The sequence below is a fragment of the Benincasa hispida genome, chromosome 9 (assembly GCF_009727055.1).
Source record: "Benincasa hispida cultivar B227 chromosome 9, ASM972705v1, whole genome shotgun sequence".
NCBI lineage: Eukaryota > Viridiplantae > Streptophyta > Magnoliopsida > Cucurbitales > Cucurbitaceae > Benincasa > Benincasa hispida.
In genome coordinates this window covers 2,885,192-2,911,135 of record NC_052357.1, presented here as the reverse complement: position 1 = coordinate 2,911,135, position 25,944 = coordinate 2,885,192, and the positions used below count along the sequence as shown (strand labels likewise).

At 33.4% G+C, this 25,944-nt stretch overlaps 3 protein-coding genes across 3 annotated transcripts; 1 reads left to right on the top strand and 2 right to left on the bottom strand.

Moving 5' to 3' along the window:
* Positions 1 to 4,027: 4,027 nt before the first annotated feature.
* On the top strand, positions 4,028 to 4,447 carry LOC120086462. The gene has a single exon (XM_039043134.1). It carries the CDS (start codon positions 4,028 to 4,030, stop codon positions 4,445 to 4,447), a length of 420 nt encoding a protein of 139 aa, XP_038899062.1.
* Positions 4,448 to 14,895: 10,448 nt separating this feature from the next.
* Positions 14,896 to 17,788, bottom strand: LOC120086666 (protein ROLLING AND ERECT LEAF 2-like). Its single transcript, XM_039043409.1, has 4 exons — positions 16,647 to 17,788; positions 16,349 to 16,524; positions 16,042 to 16,265; positions 14,896 to 15,907 (listed from the first exon to the last, which is right to left on the bottom strand). The coding sequence occupies exons 1-4, from the start codon at positions 17,554 to 17,556 to the stop codon at positions 15,079 to 15,081; spliced, it is 2,139 nt and encodes a 712-aa protein (XP_038899337.1). The 5' UTR covers positions 17,557 to 17,788; the 3' UTR covers positions 14,896 to 15,078.
* A 1,348-nt stretch (positions 17,789 to 19,136) lies between these two features.
* Positions 19,137 to 22,350, bottom strand: LOC120085370. Its single transcript, XM_039041316.1, has 6 exons — positions 21,551 to 22,350; positions 21,294 to 21,426; positions 20,858 to 20,961; positions 20,618 to 20,762; positions 20,367 to 20,507; positions 19,137 to 20,256 (listed from the first exon to the last, which is right to left on the bottom strand). The coding sequence occupies exons 1-6, from the start codon at positions 21,589 to 21,591 to the stop codon at positions 19,417 to 19,419; spliced, it is 1,404 nt and encodes a 467-aa protein (XP_038897244.1). The 5' UTR covers positions 21,592 to 22,350; the 3' UTR covers positions 19,137 to 19,416.
* Between the last annotated feature and the right edge of the window lie 3,594 nt (positions 22,351 to 25,944).

Genomic DNA, 25,944 nt, shown 5'->3' with positions numbered 1-25,944 from the left:
TATTCAATCCAATAAACTATGATCCTAGGTTATTTTATGTAATTTAAACATGTATGTAGAGACATATAGGTGGATCATGTTTATATGATAACCTAAACGGTATGTAGTAGATAGATAAGGTTGGATACCTTATCCTTATGACATTACGGATACGACCTACTTTATAGATGTTACAAGTGTTGTAAAGTGCTATAAATGATTTGATCTTGATCATTCATGTGGAGACATGTGAACGGGGGTATTCTATACAAAGAATTTTTATAAGACCGAACCACGAAATGATTAATCTCATTATATAATACCGTTAATAATAAAGACTTACATTTCACGAGGATGACCATAGATGACATGACTTGAATCTTAAGTAATTTGTGAACTCCTGCCTATGAAGGCGATCCTTTAATTTGTATGGGTGAGAGTGGTCAGATTGCCGACTCAACAAGCCTACCATTTTGGGGATTTGTCTGATTAGGGAACTGGAAACACAGCTACACAAGACCGAATTCACTCCTTCCCCGAGGTCAAGGTAAGTAGATAAATTGCTCCCTTAAGAGCTGATTCTGGGGCTTGAACAATGTGGCAACAGTCTTTCTTAGCCTGAGAGGGACTTAGTCATAGTTGGACTATGACTTATTATTCATAGAGGGATCAGTGGTACTTAAGGAGTTAGATGTAACTACAAGGAAAACACGGTAATTTTGACCCAGCTGTACTTATGAGTAATTTGTGAAGGGTCATCGCGCTATTGACTAGTTATATCCAATGGATACATAAATATATTTGTTGTGCGAAGAGGGCAGCTGTCGATCTTTAGTGGGGTGACCGGCAGTTAATGGATGTTGGGTAATATAATTAAATAGTTTAATTAATTATCTAAGTACTATTGAAGCTTCAAATTATAGGTCCATAAGGTCCCCTCTGTATCTCAATAGGGATTATTAAGAATTAATTTTTGATTAATTTGAATTGTTCAAATTAATTGAGGGAATTAATTATATGTGATATAATTAATATTTATATGGATGAGATTCATATAATTTCGAATAAATGTGATTTATACTAAAAACCATGATTAATTGAGTGAAATACAAATTATAAGTTATATTGTATTTGATACAATATAAAAACTATAGATTATATGTTATATTTGATATAATGTATAGTTATATATACATAAGTTAGTTAATATATTTATATGTTTTTATTTTATTTTATTTTGAAATTAATTAAATGAGGGAGTTATAACCTACTTTTCCTCTCCATCAATCGTGGTGTTGAATGGGAACGTTAGATTGATCTCTCTCTAGCAATTTTGATGCAGAAAGTCAGCAAGAGTTCTCTGAAAAAATCCCAAAAATTTACAGAGAAGAAAAATGTGTTTCTTCTCCTCTCATCCTCTCTTCCCTCTTCCCAAAATTCAAAAATCACAACTCTTGAATTCTCAAACCCTAACAGAGAATATAGAAGGTTCCATTTGTGGTGCTGACCATTTGAGATTTCGATATTGGAGATCGTTTTGTCTTGATCAAAGTGTTCATGACCGGATCGAGGGAATTCACGAATAAGATTGGCTACAAAGGTAAGCGTTCTTCATTCCTAAAATCTTCTATGAATTTGCATGCTGTAAATTTTATTGAAATGTATAATTTTTCTGTTTCTGTAACATTGGGATTCTGTGAAAATTGTCACATTGGGACCGATCCCCTTCTGCTATGACCTTCACCGGTTCATTTCATGTTGAATATCCAGTAGCTCATGTTCATACATTAAATGGTTTAACAGAATCATTCATAAAAAGTTTGCAGTTAATTGCTAGACCATTGCTTATGAGAGCTCAACTTCTTACATATGTATGGGGACATGCTATTTTGCATGCAGCGTCACTTGTACGCATTAGGCCAGTATCTTATCATAAGTACTCATTATTATAATTAGCTTATGGCCATGAGCCAAATATTTTCCATCTAAGAATTTTTGGATGTGCAGTAAATGTTCTAATTGTTCCATCACAACGTACTAAGATGGGTCTTCAAAGGAGGTTAGGAATATATATTGAATATGATTTCCCATCAATTATCAAATATCTTGAACCCTGATGGGTGATAAATGCTATGCGACGCGATGATGTTCGTTTGGTCGCGAAGTTAAGCGATCGTGTAGATAAATGCTATGCGACGCGATGATGTTCTATACGATGGAGCTATGCGATCGTTTTAGTTATGGCGGATACTAAATGACGACTTGAATGCGCTAGCGATGGTGTTATGCGATCGCTTAGTACTATATGATGGAGCTAAGCGATTGCACTGCGATGGAACTAAACGATCGTCTAGTCCTATGCGATAGAGCTAAACGATCGTTCAGGTTTCAGAAAACACTATGCGATCGTGTACTTCCTCTCAACCCCAGGCGATGACACTAGAAGATTACATCCAGGCGTTACATGATCAGCCTTAGTAGAATATTGAAGTTGGACCGAGAGCAACCGATTAGACCGGTTTACTCAAGGTTCAATCTGGTTCGGCCTCAAATGGTTGTGGTTGGTCCGGTTCAGACTCGTCCAGCCCGGTTCAAGTTGTTTTGGTTTCGGTTTGGAGCGGTTCGAGCGGTTCAAAGACGGTTATGAAGTTGTTTGTAATAGTTAGTTATCTGTTTGCTTGTTTATGCCAAAACGAAAATCATAACAGTTAGTATTTAATTGTTTATGCATGAGATGTATGTTATAATTAAATAAATTCATGTATATGCATACAGTATGCCATGTAGATTTAAAACCCCACCGTAGGAAGCATGTTACATGCATTGACAGTATGTTATAATTGTTATAATATATAGTATGTATATTAGGGTTATGTGTAATATAATAGTTATATTAGATACCTTTGTTGAATGTTGTGGATGCTAAGCATGTCTAAATTTTGTAAGTTGTTATAAAATTGGTTAGACGTTTAAAATCCATAACAAAGAACAATTGCATGCTCACTTAGGTTAACAACTAATTTTAATCGTTAAAATAGATTGTTGCCTTATAAAATACGGTTACAAACTCATATCGATTCATAAACCTGTCTAAGGCTGGGGGTACTTAAGTTGACAGTTTACGGAACACCTCATACCTGGGGATTATGACCGAACAATTGAGAGTTGTAACTAATTTTATGAGCTGCGTGAGTGATGTGAGGTAATAAAATGGTTTATCACCTAGACATTGTAGGTTAAATCCAATTATAAGAGTTATATTTGGATAAACCACTTAGACTTAGGTTGTATGAAATTAGTCGTCATGCCTAAGTAAATTACCCAAACATTTAGAACACTTTAGTGGGAGATTAACAATATATTTTATATATAGTTTATCAGCTCTCACGTCCTCAAGAGTTCACACCATGAGATCCATGCTCGGCTTCTTGTCGATTTATCTTGATTGCTACATACGGAAAGTGTTTGCATGGGTTAATAACAAGGTGAATGAGGGAAGTGGTTTCATAGTAAGTGGGGTGAAGGAAATGTGTCAACATTGTCCTACAGTCTCCTCCATTAGTTTGAACCGTGAGATTCCTATGTTGTGCTGCTGTCGTTTCTATGCGCACTAGCTAGTCGTTAACCGCGGTGATCCCTACGGAGGGTTGTAACATAGGATTCGAAACAACCCAAGCTTCAGTAAAATGAATAGGGTCTTATAGTTCCGTCTTAGATATTGTCTTCTCTCTCAGAGGCATATTCATACCGTCCTATAAGATCTGAAAATGGCGGGTCACACTTAAAAAATTACTAAGTGTTAATAAAGATCTTGACCGAAAACGATAACCAAAAGAACTATTGGGATATGACTTATTCTAGATAATAGTATTTGGTCAAGAACTATCTTGCTTTTGTGAAGGAATTCTTGACTGCCCCATGGTAGCACTTGTTCTAAATCACTTAAGTATCGTTTCAAATAAATAAAGATTTATTGGGTACATTATTAGTTTTGCTAAAATGGATTTAGATGCATATTTTAATAGAATTTGTTTAAAATGTTTCAGCAATGTCGAACTCGATCATACAACTACTTGCTTCTGACAAATTTAACGAAGAGGGTTACTCGAATTGGAAATCAAATATCAATACAATATTAGTAGTAGATGACTTAAGGTTTGTGTTAACGAAGGAACGTCCTCCAGTTCCCAGTTCAACGGTGACCCGAAATGTTCGGGATGTTTATGATAGCTGTATAAGGGCGAACGAAAAAGCTCGGGCCTATATCTTGGCGAGTATATCTGATGTACTCAACAAGAAATATGAGGTCATACCCACAGCTCGTGAGATCATGGCATCTTTACAGAAGATGTTCGGGCAACCGTCATCGTCTGTTAGACATGAAACCATTAAATATGTGTATGTGACACGTATGAAGGATGGGACCAATGTGAGAGAACATGTTCTTGACATGAATGGGCAATTTTAACATCGCAGAGGCTCACGGGGATATGATAGACGAAACAAGTCAAGTGAGCATGATACTGGAATCTCTTCCTGAGAGCTATCTGTCGTTTAGGACAAATGCTGTTATGAACAAAATCACATATAACTTAACGACGTTGTTGAATGAATTGCAAACTTATCAATCGATGATGAAACTCAAGGAAAAGGAAATAAATGTTATTTCTAAACCGAAATTTTTTTACAAAGGGTTTACATCTGGTACGAAACCCGTTGATGATAAGAAAGTTGGTCCTTCTTCTTCTTTTAAAGATAAAACCGTACAGATGAAAAAATAAAGGAAAAGGAAAAAAGAAAATCGTTGCGAAGAAAAATAAAAACAAAACTCCCAAGGGAAAATGTTTCCATTGTGGATAGGTTGGGCATTGGAAGCGTAATGGCCCAAAATATCTGGCTGAAAAGAAAGCAGAAAAGAATAAACAAGGTAAATATGATTTACTAGTTGTTGAAACATGTATAGTGGAAAATTCTCACCTTACCTAGATATTAGATTCAGGTGCCGCTAATCATGTTTGTACTTTTTTACAGGAAACTAGTTCTTAGAAAAGACTTTCTGAATATGAGATGACTTTCAAGGTGGGCACAGGTGAACTCATTTCAGCTGAAGCAGTGGGAGATGTGAAGTTGTTTTTTGGAGATTCTTTTATCTTACTCAAGAATGTGTTCTTTGTACCTAAGATAAAAAGAAATCTGATCTCCATTTCTTGTCTTTTAGAGAATATGTACAGTGTATCTTTTGAATATAATGAAGTGTTTGTTTATTCAAGAGGTGTTCATATTTGTTATGCTAGACTTGCAAATAACTTATATGAATTACAACCAATGGAAGCAAAAGCTATTTTAAATATAGATGTTTAAAACGGCTGAAACTCATAATAAAAAGCAGAAAATTTCTCCTAACGCCTATCTTTGGCACTTCAGGCTTGGTCACATTAATCTCAACGGATTGAGAGATTGGTAAAAAAACGATCATCTAAATCAATTAGAAAACATTTTCCTACCTCCATGTGAATCATGTCTTGAGGGGAAAATGACGAAAAGATCTTTTTCTGACAAAGGTCTTCGTGCCAAAGAACCTCTTGAATTTATACACTCAGAACTTTGTGGTCCGATGAATGTTAAAGCTCAATAGGGATATCAGTACTTTGTCAGTTTTATTGACAATTACTCTCGATATGGCTATATTTACTTAATCAGTCACAAGTCTGAAACTCTTGAAAAGTTCAAAGAATTTAAGGCTGAGATTGAAAATCGGTTAAGTAAAAAAATTAAAACACTTCGATCTGATCAAGGTGGTGAGTATATGGATTTGCAATTCCAGAACTATCTAGTAGATCATGGAATTCAATCCTAACTCACATCACCTAGAACACCACAACAAAACGGTGTTGCAGAAAGAAGAAATCGAACCTTTTTGGACATGTTTGGTCTATGGTGAGTTATGCTCAATTACCTCAATCCTTTTGGGGATATGCAGTACAGACTGCAGTTTATATTCTGAACGTTATTCCATCCAAAAGTGTTTTAGAAACACCATATCAATTGTGAAAAGGATGTAAAACAAGTTTACGTCATTTCCGCATCTAGGGTTGTCCAACACACGTATTGGTACAGAATCTTAAAAAATTGGAAACACGTTCGAAATTATGCCTATTTGTAGGATATCCCATGGAAACAAAAAGAGGATACTTTTATGATCCCCAAGAAGATAAAGTGTTTGTATCAACAAATGCAACTTTCTTGAAAGATGATCATATTAAGAATCATCTACCTCGCAGTAAACTAATATTGCAAGAACTGTCTAAAGATACTACAGATAAATCGAGAAGAGTTGTTGATCAAGTTGGTCCATCAACAACGGTTGTTGTCCCGTCACGTCCATCCCAAGAGTTGGGGATGCCTCATCGTAATGGGAGGGTTATTCAACAACTTGAACGATACATGGGTTTAACAAAAACTCAAAACATCATACAAGATGATAGTTTAGAGGATCCATTAACCTTTAAGAAGGCAATGGAAGATGTTGACAGGGAACAATGAATAAAATCCATGGACGATGAAATGGAGTCTATGTACTTCAACTCAGTCTGGAAACTTGTAGATCAACCACAAGGTGTTACATCTATAAGTTGTAAGTGGATCTATAAGAGAAAACGAGACGGTACAAACCTATAAAGCCAGGCTCGTGGCAAAGGGTTTTACCCAACGAGACGGAGTTGATTATGAAGAAACTTTTTCTCCTGTTGCCATGATTAAATCAATAAGAATACTTCTTGCCATTGCTACTTATTATGACTATGAAATATGGCAAATGGATGTCAAGACAGCTTTTTTGAATGGCTATCTTGATGAAAGGATTTTTATGTCTCAACTAGAGGGGTTTGTCGAAACAGGACAGGAACAGAAAGTCTATAAGCTTAATCGATCCATTTATGGATTGAAACAAGCATCCAGATCCTGGAATATAAGATTTGACACTGATCAAATCTTATGGCTTTGAACAGAACGTTGACGAACCTTGTGTATACAAGAAGATAGTCAACAAAACTGTAGCATTCTTGGTTCGTATGTTGGTGATATCTTGCTCATTGGGAATGAGACAAGCTTTCTTGTTGACGTAAAGAGATGGTTAGCATCACAGTTCCAAATGAAAGATTTGGGTGATGCTCAGTATGTTCTAGGAATACAGATCTTTCGAGACGGAAAGAATAGAACATTAGCACTGTCTCAGGCATCTTATATTGATAAGATGTTGTCAAGATATAATATGCAAAACTCCAAGAAAGATATATTACATTTCAGGCATGAAATTCATTTGTTGAAGGAACAATGTCCTAAGACACCTCAAGAGGTTGAAGAGATGAACAGAATTCCATATGCTTTTGCAGTTGGGAGTTTGATGTACGCTATGTTGTGTACACGTCCTGACATATGTTTTGCAGTTGGAATCGTCAGCAGGTTCCAATCTAATCCTGGACACGGTCATTGAACCGCTGTAAAAAAATATCCTCAAGTACCTTAGGAGAACGAGGGACTATATGCTTGTGTATGGACCTAAGGATTTGATCCTTACATGATACACTGATTCTGATTTTCAAACTGACGTAGATTCCAGGAAATCTATTTCAGGATCAGTTTTCACTCTTAACGGAGGAGCTATAGTTTAGAGAAGCATCAAGCAAAGTTGTATCGCTGACTCCACCATGGAAGCAGAATACGTGGCTGCATGCAAAGCTGCTAAGAAAGCAGTATGGCTACGAAAATTCTTAGCTGATTTGGAAGTCGTTCCAAATATGCACCTATCTATCACACTGTATTGTGACAACAGTGGTGCAGTTGCTAACTCAAAGGAACCCAGGAGTCACAAGCGTGGAAAACACATTGAACGAAAGTACCATCTCATCCGGGAGATTGTACACAGAGGAGATGTGCTCGTCACAAAGATAACCTCTGAAGACAACCTTGCTGATCCATTCACCAAGGCCCTCTCGGCTAAAGTTTTTGAGGGCCACCTAGTGAGACTAGGACTCTGAGTAGTGTAATCTAGGGCAAGTGGGAGAACATCTATGGTATTGTAGATGCCCTAGTTTATTGTATTTTTTCCATTATGTATCTCAACATTATATTGTATATATTTGTTCTCACTGGAGTTTTAGTCCGAGTGAGAGATTGTTGGGAATGTCCTAGAACTCGCAGTTCATGTTAAACATTCTATCTTATCAATAACAATGACTTGTTGATTTTGCATCTTATTATGAAAATCCAATAAACGTATCATTGGCTATAGTCTGAATGTTGTAACTTTGTGTATTGACATAAACAGGATCAAGTTGACAGTATATAGCCTAAATGGTCTAATAAGTATATGGATGAAATTGGATATCTGATCCTGGTAACACTATTGGATGCGGCCCACTCTGTAGTTATTATAAGAAGTTGTAAGGTGCTACAAACGATGTGATCCACAAATCGTTCATGTTGAGACATGAGAGTGGGGGCATCCTATGCAATGATTTTTCATATAGACTGGACCACGAAAATAGTCACTTTTCTTTATAACGACCGTTTACTGTTAAAGCCAACTATTTCATTTATTATATAACCTAAGTTAACTCGATCTTAATCCTGAGCTAGCTATGAATACATGTTTGTTCGGGATTATCCTTTGATCTGAAAACGGTGAAAGTAGTCCAACAGCACTGCTCAATAAGCTTACCATTTCGAGGATAAGACCAGATGAATAGCTGGGGACATAGCCTTGCAAGATGGAATTCACTTCTACCCTATTTAGAGTTAACAGATAGGTTGTTCTCTTAAGTACTGACTCCAGGTCTTGAACAATCGGGGCCCCACCTTCTCATGATAGAGAAAGGATTTGATTCATAGAGATTATGAATCAGAATTGTTCATTAGAGGATCAATAGGAACTTAAGGAACAAGATGTGGTCACAGGGGTAAAACGGTATTTTTGACCTAGCTGTGATTACGAACAACCTGTGAAGGATCGACTTACTAATTATGGTTATTAAGTGGACATAATATATCTACATTGAGGGGAGTTTAACTATGGGCTATAGTGGAGTGTCCCATTAGTTAACGAATAGAGGTTAGATCGGACTAATAAGTTTAGCCGATTAATCTCGAATCGTTGGAGCCCATGATCTGTAGGTCTGCGAGGTCCCCTACTAGCTCGTAAATGGATAAACTTTAGGGTAGCTTGAGAGATTAATATGAAACATTCAAATTAAACGAAATAAGAGAATAAATATTTAAATATGATTTAAATATATAAAGATGATTATTGAACAAAAATTAATTTAATAATTGATATTAAATTAATTATTTTTTTAAATTAATTTATGAAATTAATTTAAGAAAATCAAATTTTGAATTAAAATGATTTAAAATCAATTTGTTTTAAAAAAAATAAAATGGAAATTCATTTGCATGTTGCACAAAAATGGAAAATGGGTTTTCGCCATTACCATCATCTTTATACTCACACAAAATGCATTATCTTCTCTACTTTGATTCTCCAAGCATGAGCTGCAAGCCATGCACTCCATCTCTTTGCATGTTCATCAAATATATATAAAGAAGATTAGAGTTGTTGGAAATGAGATAATATAGAATTTCGAGAGAAATTTTTCTGAAGAAGAAGTTGTCTTCTTCAATTGTATTGCTGTGAGTTTTTCTGGTTTCTTCACATCTTCAAGCTGTTCTTGAGTCCCACAACTCTGCCTAAAGCTCCAAGAGCATAGTAGAGAAGGTTTTGAGGTAGTTCATGTTGATATTAAGTGAAGACGGTAGCTGAACAGACGTTTTCTTGGAGAGTTCATCAAAGGTATGTTCTGAAAACCCACTTTTTGAGAAGAACATGCTTTAGTTTTTGCTAAAATTAGTGAATTAGAAAACTTATGGATCCTTGATACTTTCGCTGCATGTTGTTTAACTCTTTCAAGCATATACTCTGTTATCTCCGAGGAATGATCGACATGGTTTTCTTTTATTCAAATAAATCAAATTTTGACCTAGTTGGTTATGTAGATTCTAGATATTTATCTGATCTACACGAAGCTAGATCTCAAACAGGTTATCTGTTCACATGTTGAGGAACTACTATATCATGGCGATTAGTGAAACAGACTATAACAGCCACTTCCTCAAATCATGTTGAAATTCTTGCAATTCATGAGGCTAGTCGAGAATGTGTATGACTAAGACCGATGACTCAACACATTTGTGGAACATGTGGTTTGTCTTCTAGTAAAAACTTCCAACGATATTATACGAAGACAACATAGCATGCATATCCCAAATCAAAGGAGGATATATTAAAGGAGATAGAACAAAACATATTTCACCGAAGCTTTTCTACACTCATGATCTTGAACAAAATAGCGACATCACTGTACAACAAATTTGTTCAAAAGATAACCTGGCATACTTATGTACAAAAGCATTACCTATCACAACCTTTGAAAAACTGGTGCACAACATTGGAATGTTGTGACTCAAAGATCTCAAGTGATATTTCTATGAGGGGAAGTAAATATACTTTTAAGAGTATCAGATTAAATGAAATATATACTCTTTTTCCTTCACTAGGATTTTTTCCAGTGGGTTTTTTCCTAGTAAGATTTTAATGAGACATATTTCATATATAATGGGCATCTAAGGGGGAGGATTATAAATATGTTAAATTAGGTGTAACGTAGATGCTTATTATTAATGTCCATTACCCCATGTGTTGTCCATGTGTCTCAAGATTACACACTATTAGTATCCATGTAATCCACCTCCTACCTGCCAAATTGCCTATAAATAGTGACATTTTGTGGGTTTGAAAGACACACATATTGGTAAGAAATCCAAAAGGCTTGGAGAAAATTTCCATATTTTCCCATTTCTTATAATTTTCTTTCTTTAATTTAATTATTTAGTTATTTTATTTAATCTTAAATATATTTTTTTATTATATTATATTTTCTTCATATCCGGGTTCCATTGTGCTCCTCAAATTCACAACACTTTTTAAATAAATTATTCATCATATGTATTTACAAATTATTTTTTTATTTGGATAATTATTTTAAATGATAAAACTATTGAAAATATTGTTAGATATAGCAAATATCACTGTCTATCAGTGATAAACTGCGATAAACTACATTATACTTCTATCACTGATACTAATAGATGTCTGTCTCGGTCTATCACTAATAGATACTGAAATTTCGTTATATTTGTAAATAAGTTGACTCATTTTCCTTTATTTGAAAACAACTCTTGTTATTTCTATTTCAAGTGTACTAAGTACAATTGAAATATGTTAGAAAAAATTCAAATTTAATTTACCAATTTTTCCAACAGGTTTCAAATAAATAAACAAATATGTTTGGATTTTTTTTATAAAATCATTTTACGAAAATTGATTGGATGGTTGTTTGCTTACATATCTAAGGGAATAATTTTGTAAAGGTTTATAATAATTTTTTAATCAATATTACTTAACATAAATATCATATACCAGTGTATTTAAAACATTTATATGAAGGTAAAATTATAAGTTTAGTCCCTAAATTTTGAAAATTATGACTAATAACTTCTTAAACTTTCAAAATTGACTCTAATTCCTTAAAAATGTCTAATAAATCTATAAATTAATTCAAATATATATCTAACAGATCCCATAAATACAAATAATGTTTAAAAATTTACCATTTTAAAGGACAAAAAAAAAAAGAAAAAAAAAACTTAGGTGTCTAATTGAACCTTATTTTTTTTTTTTCTTTTAGTTAATAGAATTTTGAAAAGATGTCTAATAGTACCTATTAAACACAAAGTTAAATATAAGTCTAATATAATATTTAACTTTTAATATTTTCAAATATGTAAGAGAGGTATTAGATACAAAATTAATATTTTATGAATCTATTGAACACAAAAATAAAAAGATCGGGAATCTATTAGATATATATTTTTTTTAAGTTTAGAAATTATATAAATACAAATCTAGAAGTTCATAAGCTAAACTTTTAACCTTATATTCATTTGTGCTCCCTCACCTTGAGTTATGGAGTAGAACTTTAATTTTAAAATAAAATTCAAAATTGATTTTTTTTAATAAAATTTAAGTCATAAACATTTTAAGTCACATCCATATATTCAAATTAGTTTAGTCGAGACTCAAACCTGAGTTTATATATGTGTGTGTATATATATATATATATGAATGACACTTTCAGGAGGGTGTTTATGATTGATGACCCACCTCTCATAAACGTATGAAATATAATCTTTTGCTTATGCCATAACACACTTTTTCATTTTATAACTTATTGCATTAGAGATGGCTATGTTTATTGTAGCCTTAACGATGGCCATGCCTATCGTGATTTTCATCTTTTGAGGAAAATCTAACAAACTCGGAGAAAAATGGGAATCTCAACAAACATTTTATAATGTATCGCGTCGATCATCTCTATCGTGATATTCATTTTTTTCATCCAAATAAACAATCGAAAAATGGGAAACGCAACAAACATTTTATAATGTATCACGTCGACCATCTCTATCGTGATATTCATTTTTTTCATCCAAATAAACAACCGAAAAATGGGAAAACACAACAAACATATAACATAGGGCAATATTCATTTTTTCACAAAAAAAAAAAAAAAAAAAAAAAAAAAAAAAAAACCAATAAAGATGGCCATGGCCTTAGGTCCTTAGGGCTACAATACACATTGTTATCCCTATCACCATATGTTGAAAAATGTGATAATGTCGTTAGAATAAAGTTAGATTTCATAAATTTATGGAAGAAACGGATCACTAATCATAAAAGAGAGTGTGAAAGAGTCACCCGTAAATAAAAAATAAAAATTAAAAATTAAAAGAAAACCCTCTAGAAACCTAAACCTAAACCAAACTTTTAGCTGCACAAAAAAACAACATACAAGTTGGTGAAAATGTATTTGCCTGAATCAGCCACAGATGATTCCAAATTTTCATGTGCCCAAAGCGCCAAGTGTTGGCAATAAGAAAAGGCCTCTTGCCCTTTCTCCTTCCCTCTCTTTTTAGATAAGTCTCGCACCTTCCATTAAAAGTACTCCATTTCTTCACATTAATTCCAACATCAACACTTTCCTTTTCTTTTTCTCCCTTTCATTTTACTTACCCTTTTACAAACCGTCTCAAACAACAGATATGTGTTATCCAGCCGTTCCCCTTCACAGAGCCACCGCCTTCGGCTTCGCCGGCCCCACAAGGCCGCTTGTAGCGGCGGCCCAGGAGGCCGTCCGGCAGCAGAAATGTGGCGGTGCTGGTGGTGGAAACAAGTGTATTTGCTCGCCGACCACCCACCCAGGTTCTTTCAGATGTAGATTTCATCAAGGAGATTATAAATGGGTTAGTCGGTCGAGATTTTCGAAACCCCACCTGGTTTAACCTTTGAAATATTTGTATAAATTCATATATATATACAAAATTTATATATAGGTCGAATATGTGTATAGGCTCTCTGTTTTTTAAAAAAAAAAAATTAAATAGGCTGCAACTTCATTTGCTGTGTTGTGATGTTTTGATTTACAATTGTGTTCAAATTAGGTGAATTAAATGAAAGATTGTTTTAATTTTCTCCAGTGTAATTGTGGTGTTGATCACAAGCTTGCCAAACACAGAAATTTTTGCTACTACGTACGTTACAAACGTGGCATGTAACTATAGCCGTTGATTTTATTGGAAACAAAAAGTTTTTAAAGAAAAGTTAATCTCGTCTCTCATGGGGAAAAAACTTGCTCGCCTTATTTTTGTTCCATTATTTTTCACAATAATCATCTCCCAAGCATGAAATAATTCGATTCTTGTAATTAATTTTTTTTTAATGTTTAATCCATCTAAATTTTTTAAATTACAGAAACTAAAGTAGTATGTACTAAAAGTTTACTATTGTTACAGGTTAAAAATATAGATAAAAAAGTTGTAGGAATAAATTTTTAGTTCGGAAAAAAATATTTTTGCCTAAATTTTACATAAATAATCGTTTTAGTTAATTTTTTAAAATAAATTATTTATAACAAATTTGTTGGTCTATATATATATATATATATATATTTGTTTACTTTAAATAAATAGACATCAAGTGGCCAGCCATATTATTCTGACCTCCAATTTCTTCCCCTGGCTAAGGGAGGGGAACACTTGAAATCAAATAGAGCTTAAAAAAAATTAGGACAATTTCAAAAGATAGGAAAATGAACTAAAATAATTATAAATATAGTAAAATTTTACTATAGAACTGCGACAGTAAACTACTATTTATATCTAATTTATAAGTTATGATATTTTACTGTTATGCAGATATTTTTAGCATTTTTTCATTTAAAATAATTTCTCATTTCTTTGTTCTTTTATTATTATTTTTTAAATAATCTTAAAAATCACTACAAAAATATTATATGTTTGCTCTCATATTTGTATCTAAAAAGTCTTTAAATTTTGATAAATCTATAAATTATTAACGATGACTAATAAATTTTTGAACTTTCAAATTTAAGTCTAATAAATTCTTGACTTTATTCCAAAGTTCTAAAAATCTATAGATAAACGAAGATATAAAATTGATTTTATGTTCCTATGATCTTCAACTTTCAACTATACTTCTTTTAAGAATACATGAATAGGTCATAAAATTGAAAATTCAAAAAACTATTATAGATAGAATTGGAAGTTGAGGATATTATTAAATATTTTTTAAGTTTATCAATCAAGTAAATACAAATTTGAAAGTTTGACGACCTATTAAACATGTAAAAACGTGACTTAAGTAAACAACAATTGAGACTCAACGGGGGATAAAAGACAATTTTAATTAGTCTAAACCATACATTAGTTATTAGAGAAAATTAATTAAAAGAAAACGAGAAAGTAATACCTGGCTTGATTATCTATTTGTCTCCAATTACTTCATTTTTATACCAAACTTTACGTCCACGTTATACTTTGTATGTAATTATGATATTATATTACTGTATTGTAAGTTTATAACAGAAAGATTGAAACAAGAAGCAAGAAGAATCAAGAAAAGCACCTTTAACTTGCTGCCTCTTCTTGTGCTGTTGTTTGACTCAGTGGCCTGTTGAGCAGTGGCTGTGATATTGATTTCAAGTGTCTATACATGCGTGAACAAGCAAGAGAAAACTCGAATAATGCCCTGAAAAGCTCTGGCAGCTGGTTTTTTAGGCTCCCCAAAGACTTTTCCCTCACATGGAGGCATAGTTTTTGGTGCTCTTCCCGTTCCTCCTCCAGCCTCTTTTCCACGGCCTCCACCGCAGCTTGCCGCTCTGCAATAGCATCGTCTTTGTCACCATTTTCTTCCAAGTTCACTTCATCAGCATTTGACGCTCTTCGCTGCATGTACTTCTTCTGCCAGTCCTTGAATTGCTTACTTTTCCGGGCAAGCTCTTTCTCAGTCTCTTGACATTTTACCTTCAACTTCATCTCTTCCTCCTGGCTTTGCATAATGGTGTGGATCACAGTTGCAAAAGTGAATATGGAGTTTCGTAGGACCTCATCGGGGAGCTTCTCAAGATGGTCTTGCCAAACATGGAGGAGGCTTTGAATTGGTGGGCTGCGGACCCTTGGAGGAGAAGAAACCTTCTCCTTCAAGCTGCTTTCAGTAGGGATCAGATTCAATCTTAACCAATTTGAGAGAGCCTTAATGTAATCTTTTTGACGGTTTACAAGCTTCTCCAATTGAGAGTGCCATTCCTGCACCACAGCCCAAAGCTGCACCGTTCGCTCATGGTGGTGATCGCTCGTTTCCTTTGGCGACTGAGAAATATCCAGCATTCTCAGAGCAGCCACAACCTTCAATTGGCTTCCATGGTGAAAATGCATGATTTCCCACATACTAGCCATTCTACAATTCAACCCAGAATTTGCTTAGTCTCATCATTATTCACACACTACCTATCGAAACAAAATTGTTATCAAATGATACCTAAACTAATGAATTTTGGCATGATATTAGATCAGAATAACTCAGTTTTATACCCATTGACAAGCTGAACAAGTTTAGGATACAATTGTTCATCACGAATGCGATTGATCTCAGAAACAGTGGAATCCATGGATTGCATGTCCACAATGTATCTGGTGTGCAAATGGCTGACCGTGGCCTTAGCTTTCTCAATTGCTTCAAAATTGGAGCCCTTTTTCTTCAGTTTGTTCAGTGCAGCAACCTTTTTTTGATACTCGAACTTCATGACTTCACCTGCCTATCCAAAAGACAGTCGGAACAAGGGATTTTTTTTAGTACAATACAAGAACAAGAGACATTGAAGGATTCAAAGTTTTTAACCTTCACTTCCTCAAATAGTTTCTTCTCCCAAGCAAGCAATTTATCCAATACAGTGGCATGAGTTTCATTCTCCTCTCTGTCAAAATCATCGTTCAAATCATCGTTGTTGGGCAACCCTCTAAATGATCTGTTCCATGTTATAACACGCATCACTCTAGCAGAATGATCAATATGTCCTGAGAGATCAAATTTAAAAAACAAGTTGGATAGTTTCTCAAACAATATATTAAAGTTTCTCTGTTCCCTCAAATGATTGAATGATTGAATATGAATTTGACATAGAAATCGAGAGGAATACCTCGATTATCAGCAAAATTTGAGTGGAAATGAAGCCGAGTTGCTTCGAGCATCTTCGAAACATCGTGAGCACTTTCAGAGGCTTTAAGAAAATGATCATCAAGCTCCATGAAGATCTGAAGCAGATTTATATTCCCTTTAACAATCCTTTTTCCCTCGCTCGAACCAGGAAAACCTACTTGCTTCATCTTCTTCGACGTTTTCCCCGCCGAAGACGACGGCGGTTCTTCGCCGGATTTCTCCGCCGCCGCTCTCCGTTCTATCGCTTCCGTATTAGTACTAAAATCCTCGACGCCGCTCAACGTCGGAGCTGGCATATTTTCAACCGAGAACAGATAATCGTAGGTCGAATCCTGAGCCGACGGCGCGGGAACACGACGATTTTCGCTTGAAGGCGGCAATGGCGGAGGCGGACCGTTTTCTTCTTCTGCAAGCTCCCCAGGGCCAGTTCTACCACCACGTCCACCGCCGTCTCTATTGCTCCTCCTCCTCCGCAATGGACCAACGGAACATTCAATCTCAAAATCATTCTCATCCACCTCCTCAATAACCGGCTCTACACGCTTGGGTTCAACCTTCGAGGCCTTGATTTCAAACATACTCTTACCTTGCTGAAGCGGCATACCGGGGGAACCAGGAAGTGGAGGCGGCGGTGGAGGCAAACTATTATAAGCCACCGCAGCAGCCGATTGAGCAGCAGCTGAGCCAGGGAGAGACGAGGGAGCCGGTGGGCCCTCTCCATGAGCGTAATCGCTCAAAACAGCGCCAGTATTCTTCAACGACATGGCATAAGAAGAGTGGGCCGCCGCGAATGCATTCCGGGCGGCGACGGCGTCTTTCATGAACATCTTACGATCCTTGCATCGGGAAACCACTTCCTCATTTTCGATCTTGGATTGAGAACAACCCATTGGAAAACCGTATGGAAAAAATTTCTGTGAGAATTGAACATGAAGATGGCCGGAGCTTTAAGACGAATGAGAGAATCAAGATCTACTTTACGCTTGTGATGTTCTTCGATGGGCGGAAAAAGCGAAGCGGTTTCTTTCATTTCTTCGTTGCGTTTGTTCTTTTAGAGGGAAAAGGCAAAAAGAAGAAAAAGTCACACTCACAGAACAAATGGAGGGGATGACATCGTACGTCGTCGTTTCAAGCGCCTTTGTAACTTTTTCTTTTAATTACAAAAACATTTTTCCTCTTTAAATAAAAAGAAGGGAACAGATCATTGGAGATAAGAATAAAATAAGATAATTAAGGAAAAAATATGCCTTGGTTGTGAATATGTTATTGGTTTAAACAACATAACGCAAGGTTTTTTTTTTCTTTTTAATATTCCATTGTTGTTATCATTGACTAAAATAATGTCTTTTTTTAAAAATGGCTAACCGAATTTGGTTCTTTTCCTATTTTGTTTCACTTTTAAATCAAATTACCATAAAGAAATTTTTTAAAGCCTTTACATCCCTTATTATTATTTTTAAAAAATAAAATAAAAATAGATATATTTTATCTATCGTATTATGATAATGTTGAAAATTATTAAAAATTATTCAGTATATTTTATCTATTGAGTTATGATAATGTTGAAAATTATTATAAAGTATTGAATTTCATACATCGTTTTAACACCCACATACTATGTATATTGAAAAACACATTATTATTATCATATGTATTATTGATATGCATTGATTTATAAAAGTATATGTTCGCTTCCTTATTTTTAATTTTTTAAGTACGTTGAATTAATTTTCTTAATGATTTCAGTTTCTAAAACTTTAAATATTTTAATCTCTTCATTAACAATAGATTATTTGATATAAAGTGCATTTAATTTTATTCTATTAATTTTCTATTATTTATTTTTAAGTTTAAATACTACTCAAATAATTTTAATAAATATTCATTTTGATTTCGATACTCTCAACTTTAATTCATTTTGATTTACATATTTTCAAAATGTTGATTTTTATTATTATACTTTCAACTTATTCATTTTGGTCCTTGAACTTTAAAAATGTGACCATTATAATACTTTAAATATGAAAATGAAAGGACTAAAATGGTTACTTTTTGAGAATACAAAAACTAAAATGAATATTTTGAAATTATATGTTGTACCAAAATTGAAAGTATGGTGACCAAAATAAATATTTTAAAAATATAAAAACCAAAATTATATATACCAAAATAATATTTAAAGAAACTTAGCATAGACATGTCAATAAAACTCCCCTTATGTGAATTTCGAAAACGAAAGAAAAAGAGAATCGACATTGTGACAAGGATTTTGCTCATTTTGAGGAAGAAGAAAATTTGTCTGTTAGTTTAAGAAAAAGTGGCCAATGATAAGAGAGTGGGCCAATCATGAAATTCTTTGAATTAACGACTCCCAAGGCTGTCTTCCTTCCTGTCGTAGATTCTCCGACAAACCACAAACTTCGTAATAAAATTAAAACTTTAAAACTACAAGTAAAAATGGCACTGAAAATATCACAATCAACGTGAATTATATACCCTTTAGAACAATTTTACTGATTTTTTTTAAAGCTACATACTATAATATGAAATCAATGTATTTAGATACTGCAAACCTTTAGAGGAGTAAGTAGTCAGAAAGTATTAGAATTTCCTATATAGAAATTGCAAGTGTGCAATTGGTCTAGTTTCCAAGTAAAGAATCTTCTTTCAAGGCAAGGAGCCTTTTTCCATGACTTAACATTGTAACAGCCACATTCGATACCTTCTCGAGCATCTGGTATCGACGTCTTTTACTTCTCTTTGAGTGCTGCAATCCGAGCTGCGAGTTGGTCGTATTCCGGGAGCTTAGGATGAACAAAAGAATTTGTTCTAGTATGCTTTTTCACTGGTTCACTTTGGTCTGTGGGAAGTGAAACTGCTCTGGCTGGGACAAAAGAATCCTCAGTTTTCGTACTTTTGGGCTTTTGAGGTTCCGCATTGTCTTTCTCTTGCTGTCTTTGAGGCTTAAGGTTGCCTTTTCCTCTATTTGATTCTTGACTTGTTTTCTTCCTACTGTATTGCATTAAAAGCCCATCTAATACTCTTTCTTCATCATCCCCTGCACCTCTCTCTTCCCCTATCATGGTTTCTTTACCTTTGTTTTGACTCAAACTAGTCTTTTCCGCTCCATCGATTGTGGAACTGCCAGCATCATCAATGTTGATGTCCCTTGCAGGCTGTGGTTTCACATTTCTTCGTCTCACAGATCTCGGTTTCGGCTTCTCTTCTGTGGGTGACTTGGGATGCTGCTTATTACTTTCATCGTTGTTTCCGACAGTCACTTTTTGAGATTCCTCCACATTTGCCTCCGTTTTGATAGGTTTAGTTTTAAGGTAGGGAGGTGGGACAAATCTAAGGTAGAAGGGTTTCTGATCTTCTACTTCATCCTCTGAAATGCCTTTATGAACATCTTGATCAGTACTATCTCCAGTCGATGTTTCGGTTGTGTTACCTTCACTTCTACTATCGAAGATGGATTCGTTATCACTATTGTCTTTTTTTCTTGGTGAGATTGTCTTTCTTTCATGCACTGGAACGGTGACAATCTTGGTTTTGTTTCTTTTGATGGTTGCACTCCGTTCACCAGCAGGCTGTGAAAAGAATGACCATTGACGCAAACAGAAATTCGCTTGAATTAGTTTAGCGTTCACTCATCTCGATCGAAAGCAGACAAAAATCAGATACGTGCAAACCAACTTACTTCATTTTGGGGAGGAGGAGTATACAGTTGCTGCTCAAGAGCCTTGGAATTCCAATCAATGGCTGAATCCTGTGCTATCTCCTGGAGCAGCTGAATCTTCATCTCTTTAGTTTGAGCCGTTGCCCTCGACTTCTCGATAAGCTAAAAGGAAAAGCAAGAACCAAACAGCCTTTTAGGATGATAAAAAGAATAAAATCACTCAAACAAGACAGTTGGGTTTTTCTTTATGGATGAAGGCTACTAAGAACTACCTCTTTGTTAGTAAATGATCCAAAGGAACTTCCATATTTCTCAGTAAAGAGACTTCGGAGCTCTCTCAACTCAGGCAAGTCAGCGAATCTTGCTGCAGCATAAATCAACGTTGCAACCGCTTCTTTGCATTCTTCAGGGCATTCGCTAAAGATAGATAATAACATGTGAAGAACATTTAAATTCATCTCAACAAATTCAAGCCCGAGAAAGAGAAATGTACTTAAATCCATGGTATCTACCTCTCCTTGCTTAGGACAGGAATTTGACTGGAGATTGTCCCACAAAACTCATCAATCAGTAGATAACATCTCAAGACATTTCGCTCAACAAGAAACCCTTCAGCCTATTTCACCAGTAACATAAGTAGATTAGCGACCAAAACCAGAGAAAAAGATAAGCCAAAATTTCTCTTACAGTCATCCAAACACAAAGAATTAAGAACAAACACAGAAGAAGATAGACATTAAATGGTGGGTTTCTGATTGATTTGACATTAACTCAAGACAAAAGAAGAATGTGTAAAGGGGCCAAAAAGCTCTGTTCAGTGGTATCGAATTGTCACACATAAAGCGAATCCACAGAAAGGAACTAAAGACAATAAAGCAGAAATTAACCAGAGATCAAGAATCTAAAACCCAGCTTAAGAAACAGTATCAGTCAAGAAGAAGAACTGACCCTGTTGTAAGCATTGTAATCGAGACGGCTCTTGAGAAGTTCAACAATGTCGTTCTTCAAATACTTGAGAACCGCTTTCTTCTTCTTCCGAATTGAATCCAGTCGCGTCTTCGTCATCTTTACGCAAGATTTGCTAGATTATGAACAAAGAAAGAAAAAAAAAATCAGTAAAAAGAAACCCCAGAAAAATCAGAATCAGAATCAGAATCAAAATCAATCCCGAGGAGAAAAGGTTAAAAAGAAAAGCTGCGAAATACCATTTTGTGTAGAACTTAGGCTTCAAGAACATGTCAAACATTTTGATCGAAAAGCAAATTTGACAGGAAACGGAATTTTAGGGGTTAAAATAAGGAAGAAAACCGAAGAATCGGGCAAATGGGGGGAATCCAAAATCCCCAACAACAAAGATAAAGAAGAATTTCCCAAATTGAAATCGGTAAAATGTACTAAGAATCTAAAATCGAGAAACCCATAAGGACAAGAAACGAAAGAAGAAAAATAAACCAGACGCCAAGAAAGAACAACTCCGGATTAAGGGCAGTTAAAAGAAGGGATGAAAATGGAACAGTCCCACATCCGCCATTGAAGAACCTTCACGACATAATCAACATTATTATCAACATTAATGAACCATATACTCAGAAACGACAGTGCAAGAGAAACAGAGATGCTTCACGACAAAAGAAAAAAGTACCCCAAAAAAGGGATTTAAAAAAACCCAATTGAAAAAACGTTAAACGAAGAAAAACGGAAGAGGAAGACGAAGAAGACGAAGAAGACGAAGAAGAAACGTCAATGAAGAAGAAGAATCTGAAATCTGTCAAAAAGGTAATGGAAGATCCCAGCTGTGAAGGAGGAGGAAGAAGAAGAAGAAGAGAGAGGTGCCACGTCGGACGCTGCCTTTCCAACTAAAATTAAAAACGCGCGGATCCATAAGATGGGGTAGTGAAATGACCATAAAGCCCATGAATTTATTTTTGTATTTTTTTAAATTTTGTTTTCCTATCTTGTTGTGAAAAAATAGTTGTAGAAGTAAATCAGCCAAGACATTTGGAGAAGTAAATCTCATGCGGTAATATAAAAAGACGTTATTGGTTAAATTTTATGGAAATCCGAAAAAAAAAATAATAAAAAAGGGGAAAGAAAGACGAAGGGACGGGAATTTAGTGAGGAAGACAAAACGTGCAGCCGTCCGTTAATAGCTGGCATTCCTTAAACGGGTTTGTTTGGAGTTTTTTCATATTGACAGTTGTGCCCTTGTTTAAAATAAAATAATACTGATTTTTATCTCTTAATTCCGGCCATAATCTCTTAATCTGGTTTTTTTTAAAATAAAATAATACTTATTGCCATGAGTATTGGAAATTTTTATTATTTATCTTTAGAAAAAAAAAATAATAAATAAATCCTGAAATAGAATACCAAGAGTTGTCTGGATAGAGATGTCGACAGACAAGATGGAGATTGAGAAGGCTTTCCCATCCTCGTTTCTCTATTTCATTCCTCATCCCCACAAAATTCTCTATGGAGATCAGGACAGGGATTCCTACAAAAAAAAAAAAATTGCAAGGGATCATGTTACCGGAAGGAAAAAAATTTATGTTTGTTTTTTTTAATTTATTTATTTTTTAAACTTTTAATTTTATTCTCAGACTTGATAATTTTTAAACTTTTAATTTTATTCTCAAACTTGATAAAATTTTATAGATTAAATAGGTCATTTTCAATACATTTTTATTTAAAAATAATAATATTTTATATGCAAATATATTATTTAAATATTTAATCTCATAATTTTTACAAATTAAAATTTAAATATTACAAGTCTATCCATTCAACTTAAATATTAAAAGTAATAAAATCTTAAATATTAAAAAAAATAATTGAAGTATAAAAACATTAATATGAAAATTAGAGAGAACTAACTATGGAAGCTATTAAAGTATTACAAATGAATGAATATATATATAAACTCATGATTATATATGTTTGTGTGTGTATATATATTTTTTTTCATCGGGGCAGGGGCAGGGTTTAGGACGACGTCCTCATTTAGTCAATAGGGAGAAACTTCTCCCGCTCCCTCCCCCATTCCTCGTTTAAACGGAGATTCCTCGCCTATGTCCGAACAAATAATACAAAGAGTTGTCCACTCCTCAAATTATGAAGTTGGAGTTTATTTCTTTAAGTTTTTTTTCCCCTTCGGATGATCCATTCCCAGAGTTCTTTATGATTAATGACTCACTCCTTACAACATATGAATTATGATCTTCTGCTTATATCGTAGTGTATCACCACATTTTATTATATATCGCGTTAGAGGTGACCAAGTTATCGTAGCCTTAACGCGGTGACTGTCTTTAATACGATGATTTTTTTTTCCAACAAACTTACACATTTTATAATGTATCGTGTTAAGGATGACTATCTATAGTCTTAATGCAATGATTATCTTTATCGCGATTTCCTTTTTAAAAAAGATAGAGATGACATCATATTACAATTGTGATAAACTTGTCCAACGGTAACGTAATATGTTATGAAATGCAATAGTGTGTTATGACATACATAAAAGATTAGAATTCATACATTTGTGAGAAACATGTCACCAATCATACATGCGCTTGTGAATGGATCATCTGTAAAAATAAATAAATAAAAATAAAAGATAAAATAAAATAAACTCTAATTCTTATTAAGTTTATGATTTTTTACTTCAAATTTCATTTAATTAAAATAAAGAGCGTAACTTTTTCAAGTTTTCAACGGTTGATCGAGATTATATGTTCTAACTCATTGATAGAAACAAACTCCATCCATTTCTCTCTCTCTTTCTCTTTTACTCAACTCTTAACATTTTCATAACTAATTAATTTAGTTAAGTAAATCGAGTATACAAGCATATTGTCAGATAAATACAATAAGTACTCTCTATATAAGCATGTAGTTAATATATGTCACTTATTAGATTTTTTTTTATAATAACGGTTCAATCTTATTGAACGAAAAGTTACAAACATAGTGCTACTGTTTAAATGTGATATGAAATCTTATCATTTTTAAAATTTTTAATTGACAGTAGGAAATAGGGTTGAATAATTGAAACATTAACAGATATTTTAGAATTTTTTTTATTTATGAATAGTGACATCAGTCAATGTGTGATTAGAATATTGACTAACTTGCTCAGGTTATGTTGATCAGATTATGAGTCATCATTAAAGTTCAAAGGAATTTTTTTTCTCAATTTTATTTATTTTTAGTACATTAAATTAAGGTTTAAAACCTTGTTTGTTAAGATTTGAAGGGAAAATGATAGGCACATGTGAAGGCAGTTGACTTGAGCAAGAACATGTTTGTGGTCTAGGGGAGTGGAATGATAGCACATCAAAAGGCCAAAATAATAATAATAATTAATTAATTGATTTAAATATTTTTTTAGATAATTGATTTAAATAATTAATGTGTATTACAGTTCATGTACTTTGGATTTCATTTAATTTTAGACTTTATAATTGAAATGTTCAAATTTAATATATGTAATTTCAATAAATCTTTTTTAGTACATGTAATAGATTCGAACTTTCGATCTTGAGAGTATACAATTGTGTTATTAAATATATTTTAATCTAAACTTAGTCATTATCATGAGAGTTTGACTAAATACCACGTTTCATTGACGTAGTATTTGAAACAAAATCATCAAGAGTCTATTTGATAGAGAATTCAGATTTTATTTTATGTTTTCAAATTCATTGAGTTTACCAAATGTCTTTAGCAAGACCACTCAAATTCTATTCTTGAAAATTGTTTTTAGATTTTGTGATCCAAATAGTGTAAATTTTGAAACTAACATTTTTTTTGTAAATTTTGAAACTAACATTTTTTTTTATGTTTTTTTAATCTAGATTTTGAATTTTCAATTTTAAAATATATTAAATAAAGAAAAAACATTTAGAAATAAAAAATTTCCCACCATAAACTCAATTCATTTTCTAAAAATATAATATGCACTAGTGTATTATAAATTATATAGTATTATAGAATAATAATTATATAACTTTTTAAAACATAAATTATATTATAAATTAATTAATAATAGTAATTATTAACTACATATTAGTAGGTAATTATGATTTATAAAAATATATTATCAAATAACATTTGTTACTAAACAAATATTTGAAAACGTGAAATAATTTCATTGAATCCTTATTTTCAAATTCTCTATTAAATAAATCATAATAAGTTAATGAACATGGTACATGATTTATTTACCTTGTATACTATGTGAGACACTATTTTTAGAATAGTTTCAATCTTTGTAATTAGTTATTTTTAAAAATTGTTTTTAACAACAAATTTTCTTTTAAAAAAATTTAAAAATTGTTGTTTAGAAATAAAAAATTGTTTTTTTAAAGTACAAAAAGTTGTTAACCCTTATGCTCTTAACTATACAAGTCTTTTATTATTGATCTTGATTTGATTCCTCAACTCCATGTCTCCACCTATCTTACTTAAAAAAAATATTAAAAATAATTTTTAGTCTCTAAACTTTTATAAAGTAACAATTTAATATTTGTACTTTAAAATTGTAACAATTAAGTCCATGATGTTGAAATTAGTATTAAAATTTAATGAGATTTTTTTT